General features: G+C 46.3%; 1 protein-coding gene across 1 annotated transcript; it reads left to right on the top strand.

The window, feature by feature from the left end:
* Positions 1–475: 475 nt before the first annotated feature.
* Positions 476–3,624, top strand: IL22RA1 (interleukin 22 receptor, alpha 1; the record flags this gene model as incomplete). Its single annotated transcript, XM_010018347.1, has 5 exons — positions 476–657; positions 900–1,084; positions 1,519–1,654; positions 1,900–2,021; positions 2,584–3,624. Coding segments are annotated over 5 exons (1,666 nt in total), but the record flags the coding sequence as incomplete, so codon positions are not given.
* Positions 3,625–9,822: the final 6,198 nt, after the last annotated feature.

Raw genomic sequence — 9,822 nt, 5'->3', positions numbered from 1 at the left:
CTTCAGCAACTTCCTTCTCTCTCTCCTGCAGCTTCCTGTAAATACAGCAGTAGCAATTGTCTTCCTCTGGTTCAGTCCATAAAATTAAGATAAATCAGACCATTGCTACACAATAGCTTGTCCTTTGGGGAAGTCTGCAAACTCTGCAGTGAACCCACACATAACCATGCAGTGTCAGAGCTGGGCAGAGAGCCCCAGAGCCACTGACTCGCAGGACACTCCTGTGTGTGCTTGCCATAAGCTGCACTTCCTCGAGGCAGTCACCACATACGAGCCACATACGAACCAGAACAAGCTGTAGTCCAGGGGAGGTTCCTCTGTGCCTCTGCGTGTCCATCCTCTGCCACTTGCTGACTGCAATATTGAATTGAAGAACCACTAAGACTTGGCAAAACAGCCTATTTGGGTCATTCTAGAGGAGGGTTGAATTGCTTTTTTTTATACAAAACTGACTATCAGCTTTTTTTGTCCTAAGGTATGGAGAAAAATCCTGGCTGAACAAGCCCGAGTGCCAGAGCATCACACAGCCCTTCTGCAACCTCACTCGTGAAACAGAAAACTTCACAGAGCACTACTATGCCAGGGTGAGGGCCACTGCCCAGAACCACTGCTCCTCCAACTGGGTACGCTCAGAAAGATTTGAGCCCAGGAAAGAGAGTACGTACCACTGCTGAAAGCTGTTATCCCGCTTGCAAGGGGCTCATTCCAAGTCTCGCTGATGGTCAGGCCAGCATCTCCTCTCGCTGCAGCACTGCTGGACTCTGTGCTGGCTAGGAAGGGAGGGAAGCCCTGAGGGAGGCTGGTATGGGCAGTGAGCCTGGGGAGGTGCCTAAGATGTACACAGGATAATCTGATAATGTATGAGCTTTAATTTCAGCTGCCTGTTCTATCTTTCCTAGCTGTTATTGGAGCACCAACAGTGGAGTACATTCCTTATGTACGCTCCATAAAGTTCCTTATCCGGCCCCCCTACACTCCGCTGAGAGGCGAGGATGAGCGCCAGCTAACCATAGAGGATGTTTATAGCAAACTTGGTGCTGTGGAGTATCACTTAACAATATTCAACCAAAGGACACACCAAAAGGTAAAGCACAACCTCTGGCCATAAGCCACTGACTTTTCTAAGTCATATTTCGTGTAAGACCCGCAGAGCTTACACGTGATGGATGGATTTCGCATGTGCGAGGGAAAGTGTCAGCGCCTTTGACTCACAGTAGACAAGAGGAACTTTAAGCATTCCTCTAAAATTCTGGAAAAGAAACTGAAGATTCCCAGGGTAGTGGGACTAAACCAAAGAACCACTGAAGTAGTTCAAGTCTTAAGGAACTCAAAAGTAAAAATTCAATACAGTAACAGGTGAATGCAAGTTATAGATTTAGGATTCTGTATATACAGAATTGTAGTCCTGTAACATCTTATTAGTAAACAAAATTTCATGCTGAATTTTGCAATCTGATTTGAAGAAAATGTATGTATCTAATCTTCCTAAAACACAGAATTTGCTTTTATTTTAAATAGTGGACAAAGAATGAGCACAACAAAGAATTTGAAGTTTCCAACTTGGACCCAGCCACTGACTATAACGGAACAGTGTATATCTCTCTCCTCCAGAGAAGCAGCAAATCTCAAGTGTTTTGGGTTAGAACACTAGCAGGTGAGGCTGTTGACTCTGCTCACTTAAAAATCCAGCTGGGATACTGGATACACAAAAGGGACTGGTTTTCAGCTGGTTTAAGATAACATGGCCTTGCTAAAGATACTGAAGCAACACTGACTTCTCTAATCTAAAATCTAGTCCTATGAGCCTAGACCTAGAACATCACTTAGCTCATGTCAGGGTTTCTCTAACCCAACTCTCTGAAGCTACCTTTCGCACTTGTTCTCTGCCCCACTAACCAGACCACACGTGGCTCCTGTACTGCTCCGTGGCACTCACCCTCTGTGCTGGACTGGTGTTTGCTGCCGTTACCTTTGGGATCTACAAGTACGTCAAGCAGCAGAGTGTGCAGCCCATGTCTCTGGTGAGTGCTCTGAAGCCTGGGATGCTGTGCAGGCACTTACACAGCCCTGAGGAGGGTGCAAGGGTGCTGTCTGGCAATCACTGCAGGCTATGGGTGCTCACAACTTCCCCCCCATTTGGTTTTACTCCCTCTAAAGGCGGTGTCAGGTCAGGCAGCTAGAACTGGAGGTGTCCTCCACCACCAGTTCCTCTCAAAGCCCTGGGCCTTCTCTCCTGTCCTGCATCCCCCACAGCAAGCGCTGGCTCTCCACGCTAAGTGAGCTTCAGGGCAATGTATTCGGGGCTTAGGCCAAATTTTGAAAAAATTAAAGCAGGATTTTTTCTTCCTTATATTTTAGGATTGCAGAGTTGCCTTGATGCATAGTGAGAGGTGTCTGTGTTCCTGTGAAGGGTCATTCCACAGGAAAAAACCCAGAATCCTTCTGTCAGCAGAGTAGATCCTTGGTGGTTATTCCTGGCTTTTACTGACATTTCACCAAAGAAAATTTTAAAGAATCTAAAGCAAACTTCTAAAAGTCACAGCTTCTTGTTAATAACTCATGTCTGTCTATTTATGTCAACAGGACTTCAGAGGGATTTCATCATTCCAGCCTCTTACACTGACAGTGGAACATATTATAAAGCCCATTACTTTATCCAAACCTTCGCTTCTCATCCCTGAAGTGCAGCTACCACAGATCAGCCAACATTTGGACACAGCACTGGAGCCGCCATGGTCTTCCCATCCACCAGAGACTGCCTATCAGCAGCAGTCAGATGTGCCAACGCTCCGGCCGCCCGCACGGCCACCCTGTGTGCCCACTGCAGCTCCCATCAGTTACACTCCTCAAAGAGACCAGCAGAGCATTCTCACTGCCACATCCAGCAAAGTCCTGCAGAGCATTCCCGCTGCCACATCCAGCAAAGTCCTGCCCCTCACCTATGGGGTGTGTGTCGACAGCACAGACCATGCGGACAAGGAGAATTTACAGCCAGACCAAATGCTGAAGGAAGTCCCTCCAGAATGTTCTGCTGGTGGGAAGCTCATAAAACAGGTGCTGGGCAAGAGCCACAACCACTGGAATTACAAAGAACAGGGGCCAAACCTGGCACTGTGGAACAGCAGTGACACAGGGGAGACAGTTCTCTTACAGGGGAGCCCTGAGCAAACACAGCAGCTGCTGCTGCAGACTGATGGGATGGGAAGGAAAGTGCCTGTATCCCGGCTGTCACTGCCTTTGCTGGAACAACGAGGATGCTACAGACAACAGACAGAACTGCCTGCAGTGAGAGCTGACACAGACTGTGCTCCAGAGGACAAGTTGTCACCTCTGTCAGCAGCTCTCCTTTTCTCAGTCAATTCTGGCAACAGCTTCCTTGGAGAGAACACCCCGGAGCGGTGGGTGTTGCCAGGTTCATTCTTACATCCTGCAAATAAACTGCAGTTCCCAGAGACTCAAGAAATGGAAATGTTAACAGCAATAAAGGAGCTCAGCTGCACAAAACTGAGCATGTCCCAAGACACTGCCGCAGGCCGGGACAGCGGCACTCCTCTCACTATGCTGTTCAAAGACCTGGACTTGAAAGTAATGTGGGATCAGGATGAAAACATGGAATTTTATTAGGCTGCCTTAATGATACTAAATTCCAGATTACTTTGCTTGCATGGAATAACAGCCTACCCTGCAAGCCATGCAATGCAAATAAACACAGCTCACTTTGGCTGTATTACTGGCCCAGAGCTGTCAGATGGTTCCCCTGGTTCTGTCGTGGAGATGGGTGCCTTTGCTGATTTAAACCCTTCTTGGCACGCAGCAATACTGTATCTTTGCACTTAAATAACAGGCCTTTATGTCTTGCATACTCTTCAAGTTTATTATGAATTGGCCTACTTTAAAAGCTGAGATAAGATTCAAGTTCAAATTCCCGATTCAGTTTACTGAGAATTTAGCAAAATTCGTGACAGAAATTGTATTTGCTCTTTACCAACACCAAGGATCCAGGTCCAAGACATACCCACCCTTTGAATTCAGGCGCAGACATATGCAAACCTAAAAGCATTAAATGCATCATGGTACAGTAAAAGAATTAAATATCTGTTGGTGTTCTACCCTTGGATATATGATTTGTGCAAAACAGGCTACTTCCATGAAGTGGACTTTGTCTTTAAAGCAGTCACTGAAACAGTACAAATAGATCCTGGTGCAGCAGTTCTGTGAGCCCACGTCTCACGTGCTGTGCCCATTAACGCCTGTGGGCAGATAAAGCCATTCTCATCTCTGCCATAGACTAGTGCAGTCTGAGCCCTGCTTGGACTTATTTCTCAGCTGCTGCTCATTTTTTTCTCTGAAATAGTCACACATTCTTGTCTTCCCTTGAAATCCCTGGGGACAAAGAAGCCAGGATCACATCCCACCGAGGCGGGAATGTGGGGATTTACATGACCCTCAGTTCAACCCTCAATCTCAATTTACACCAATCTCAGTTCATGCACTCAGTAATCTATGAGGAAAACTAGGGAGGTCTTGAGCTGCTTCCTCCCACCCTTCACTGACACTCTGGATGAGGAACATGCTCCCTTTGCATGGCAAAGGATTGCTGAGCCCTCCCCTGCCCCTGTTACCAGCACACCCACCTCCAGGGCTGGAATGAACCAAACCCAGTGTAAATTGAGAGCCAAATTCCTTTAGCACTGCACCTTTACCAAAAGCAAGTGAAATGGTATTTATAGGGGGACAGACAAGTCAATTGTTTCATTAAGAGGAAAGTATAGTGCAGCCTGCTGATTTCCCCTGGTGTGGTGAAAAAGTGTGAGTGTCTGATGACACCCACTGTAGAGAACTGAAACTGTAGGATGAGCACGACTGCGAGTGGCATGGGAAGCACTTGCCTGAAGGGCATGCCCAGGGAAAGGCTGACAGAGCAGAACTCGCCTGCTCTCACCATAGCCACTCAAGTGTTCTCACAGCCCAGGGGAGCTGAGGCTGAAGGCTGAATTCCACTTGCTTTGGTGTGATTTTGCAAATAAACCATAGCCTTCTGAAGGAAAGGGGTTTGATGATTCAACCCAACGTTAAAAGAACCTTTACAGGCAAACGTTCAGCTCCTGTCTCCAGCATTGGTAACAAACAAAGCTGATGAGGCTGAACAGTCAAAATGTCAGAAGCGGTGAAGAGCTGTCATGGCACAGGATAGGACTGGTCTGGGGATGTGCATGGTCCAGGCAGCAACTGGAAGGACATTTCCATTGTGTCAGCTTTACCTCATACCATCCAGTATCAAAGGTTTTGTAGAATGTCATTTGAGCTGTTTCGTGTACTGCGTCCAAACTGTGGCACCAAAGCCATGGCAGCCAGCAATGCCGCTCCAGCGCAGCTGCCCAGCTGCGTTGTTCCCAAGGGCTGCGAGATCCCGGTAACATTCCACCCTCCAACTCCCCCCCGGAGCGGCTGCATGACAAGCCAGTGATGCCAATTACCTTAGTCAGAGTTGCCTGTGGGCTGCATATCTTGTGTCAACAGCATTCCCAGGGACGCTACTCAGGGAATAATCAAATGCCACAATGTCAACGTTTTGGCTCCTGTTGTGAAACACAACCCTCAGCTCCGGATTAGTATGGGCAGCACAGTGTGGAAGGGAAGGGGGCCTTAGGAGAGTGTTTGAACGTACTGCTAGAAAATACATTTTCCATTTAAAAGCCTTTTCAAGTCTCTCAGCAGAGCCCCTGTCACATGGTCTGATCACATCCAGCCCATAATAACTGTACCATCTTGATGCGCCAGGAGGGGAGATGGGAACCAAGGCACAGAAAGCCTGGGACCAGACTTTTAGAATGCATGTGAGGTGATTGAGAGCAATATTCCCAACTTCCTGCTCTGATCATGGATGAGTTATTATTTATCTTTTAGGCCTTGATATAGTAAGCAGGAGGAGTTCGATTCTTGTCTCATGAGTCACCTCTTAAACTTAACAGGAAGATCATCCCTTCTAAAACTATTCCTCTTCGGACAAGCTTGGAAAGAGATGTTGCCAGCACTGAACTTTATCATGGCTATGCGAGGAAAGTGCTTGTCCACCCCCATCACCATGCCCTGACATTACTGCCTTCGTTTCATGGCTTTTCAGAATCAAACTGACAGCCTTGTTTGTGTCAAAATGCATCACAGCAAACAGGCACAGGACTCGACTGTCTCATTCTCATTCTGCGTAAGGAGATTCAGGATTCAACACTTGTTCAAAGGTCTTCCTGTGTACCTAACATCTGTACCATCTGTACCTAACAACAGCCTGCTCCTAGTTATCCTGACTTTTCCAGATAACAGTTTCAATAGCTCTAGATAATAAAAGCCCCAAGTGCCTCGCACAAAGGCCATGCTAATTCCCAGGCCGATGACAGGTGAGCATTGCAGTCCCAGTTGTCACAGGGGTATCAGCATAGCATGTGGCAGCTGTCACCCAATCACCAGCATTAACCCTTTGTCCTCTCAGCTAAATCCAGGAGCTGTCCCTGCTCCGCCACCCAGCGCCCTGCACAGGGCTGTACACGCTGCGGAGGCTCCCACTGTCCCTCCTTGGTTCTGCCATTGAAGGGTGCCCTGTTTAAAGACTATAAAAAAAATCACTGATGATTTTGTTTAACACGTCCTTTGAGGAAAATCTTCCTCAGGAACAAAGGGAAAATGCTAAATTCTGGAGGCAGAATGAAGCAGAGCTGAGGGGCAGCTCTGAAAGTCCTGGGCACCCCGATAAAGTAGAGTTTATACCTCAGCTCTGGCACCATGCTGGCCTAACAGTACTGCTGATAGTGCCTGGAGGTTCACTGCAGCAGAACTGCAGCTCCTGAGCAATGGCCTCACACTTGCTGTTTCAGAGGTTTTAAACTGTCCATGTACACCTTCTTCCTTCTCAGAGTGAGATAATGACAGCTGTGAGACATGATTATAGGATATTCTTATAAGAAAAAGGTGACAAAAGCGGTCACCATTCAGATGGAGAGAGAAGTTAAGATTCTTCTCCTTAAAACATACAACAGAGGGTTGATGTGACAAGAGATTAAGGAAATTATTAATATTAAGCAGAATAGATGATAATTACTCATTACTTCTCATAATACAATTTCAGGAAAGCACTCAAGTGGACATGCAAATGTTCAAAAGCAGTAAAAGAAATGTGCTCCTTCACCTCGACAGCTCAGCTTGTACCAGATCGTGTCCATGCCACGAGCCATGCCTGCCCAGCAGCTCCTCTTCCTTGCTTCCTTAGGAATATCTGACACAGAGCCACTAAATCAACTTCACACAGAAGCCCTTGTGTGTGAAGCAGCAGGGCTTCACATACACACAGAGCTTCAGGGGGGAATGATCCTGTTGGGTTTCATCTTGGTTTTGTTTTTATGGTGAGGCAAACATAAGTTCTTAGGAATGGATCCTACTGATACAGGTAGGGTGACTCAAACTGTGCCAGATTTGGTGGGGGAATTCACTTCCACAGGGCCCTGTGGAGGCCAGAACCAGAGAGTGTTCAGAAAGGGATAGGAGTATTAGTAACAATAAAGCACTGATTCCACTCTCGAGACAGGACACTGAGCTTCATCCAGCGTGGCAATCTTCTGTTTGTATGCACCCTCTTTCAGACACCCAGCAGCTCTGAGAAGCCCACAACTGATGATCTTCTAATAACATGTAGCTGGAAAATATCTGGCTCACGAACTGGTATTACAGCCTCAGAGTTCACTACTTCCAAACCTTCATTTCTCCTTCTAACACCACAAAACCCAGCCCCCGCTTCTCACATTGCTGGGAAGGGTTTATGTTTATCCTGAATGCCAAAACCACAAACCTACCTCAAATAAATGGAAACCCAGCAGCCACTGGTGTTATACCCCACCGCAGAGGCTCGGATACCACCACGGGCAGCTGGACCTGCGTGCTCAGTGCTCTGGCAGCAGCAAGGCTTCCTTCACCTGCAGTAAGGGAAGTGCAACAGCTGCAGCCAAGACGTGAGAGCTGCTGTGAGCTCCCCATCTAATTATACACCGACATGATTTGGCTGGAGCTGGCATTCACTAGAGATGTCAAAGCAAATGATTTCACTCAATAGCAGCAATAGTAAGATTAACATCAGGGAAATTCCTAGAGGAGATTAAAATATTCACCATTCATTTTCAATGCTTTGTGAGCTTCTATCCTAAATGAGCAGATGATAGTCCAACACCCCGATGCCTGAATTTTGGAGACACCTGTCTTCCCTGACATCTTTTGGCAAAGGCAATGCTTTGCCTGATCTGAACAGGAGCCTGTGGTTAGCGGCCACCGGAGCAGCCCTGACGGGTCTCCCCATTGTCCCCGCGGTGGCATGGCTGGACGCTATATTTAAGACTCCAGGATGGGCACTCAAACATGGGGAACATTCTTCTGGGGAGAGTCATTCTTAGTGTCATCAAGAGGGAGAAGGAACTGCTCCGTTGTCCTTTCTCCTCCCCGAGGACAGGCACTCGCACTGTTGTCTTCACAGGGTGAGTTTGGTTTATCTGTAAATAAACTACTGTTTATAGTAAGATTTTATAAGATCTTCATATCAGCATCAGTTATTTTTATGATCACTGTATTTGAATTGCACTTCAGAAATAGATTGCTTTGTGACTGTATCTGCTTTAAAGTGTAGTTGTGTTATCCCAGTGTTGTTCTTATGAAAATACTGGTTTAATTCATGTTTCCTCACAAGAATCTGTGCTGGTTTACTGGTCTGTTTAGAAAAAATATATAGACTTGGATTGAAAAGTATAGGTCAGACCACTAACAGACCCAAACTCTGCATCTTTAATTAACCACCAGATTATGACAATTCTCCAAGGAAACATAAAAAACATTATATAGAAAATATTAACCCAGGTTGATAACTATTCCTGAACATGGAAACAAAGATCTGATGCCCAGTGGCCATTCTGCAGCTGAAACTGTCCTGAGGAGAGGAGTATCCTATGACATTACACAGATATTTTTTCCATAACAGCCTGCTTTATTTTCTCTTTCTTATACTTGCCAACATTTCTTTGTTTCTTCCAAAGTTAATGCCTGTTGAGGATATATTACTATGATAATTCTGTATTTTCATTTGCATTTGGGCGTATTTTGCATTTACCACAGCTCTGGTTTTGCATACAACTGTGCTTTTCCGTGGACTGCTTTTAAGGAATGTGTTTCCACTAACAGCAAGTTGTAGTGCTGTAAAAGCTGAGTGGTTTGTGCTGTTTATCCTGTTAGGATTAGAAAGGTAAAATCTGGGTGCAGAATTTGCCAATGGAAAAATTCAATACTGGAACATGAGCTGGGGAAATCTTTGCAAGTGTGTCTGAACAAATACCAGTCAGCAACAATTACATTTCCAAAGCTGCTTTTATAAAGTAACCTGAGCTCTGAGAACTTGCAGATCTGCACAAGTAAAGGGCTGTGCTGTATGTTTGTGAGCCCAGTGCAGGACAGAATGAGGTAAGGAAGGACACCTTTAAGATTTATGTTGTGTAATGCCCCCTCCTTACTCAGGGTCTGAAAGCAGCACTCCTTATTTCCGGAGAAAATGCTGCAGCAACAGCCCAGCTCTTAAGCAGCAACTGCAGGAGAGGGATGGGAGCCAGAAGCACTGATGCTGCTCGCTGTGGTTCACCTGCAGGAGAGAGATTGTTCTGGGAATACTGCTCTGTTCACTGAGCAACTCCTTTGAAGGAAACTTTCTGAAGGATGCTAAGATTTCTCCAGGATTTATCAACCTTCTGTAAGACCTAGGAAGAACCACCTGATCTCTCCGGATCCACCCAAACGATTGGA

This window comes from Nestor notabilis, unplaced genomic scaffold (assembly GCF_000696875.1).
Source record: "Nestor notabilis isolate BGI_N333 unplaced genomic scaffold, ASM69687v1 scaffold27407, whole genome shotgun sequence".
NCBI classification, from domain to species: Eukaryota; Metazoa; Chordata; class Aves; order Psittaciformes; family Psittacidae; genus Nestor; species Nestor notabilis.
Note: the sequence above shows the minus strand (reverse complement) of the source record. Positions and strands in the feature narration are given on the sequence as shown.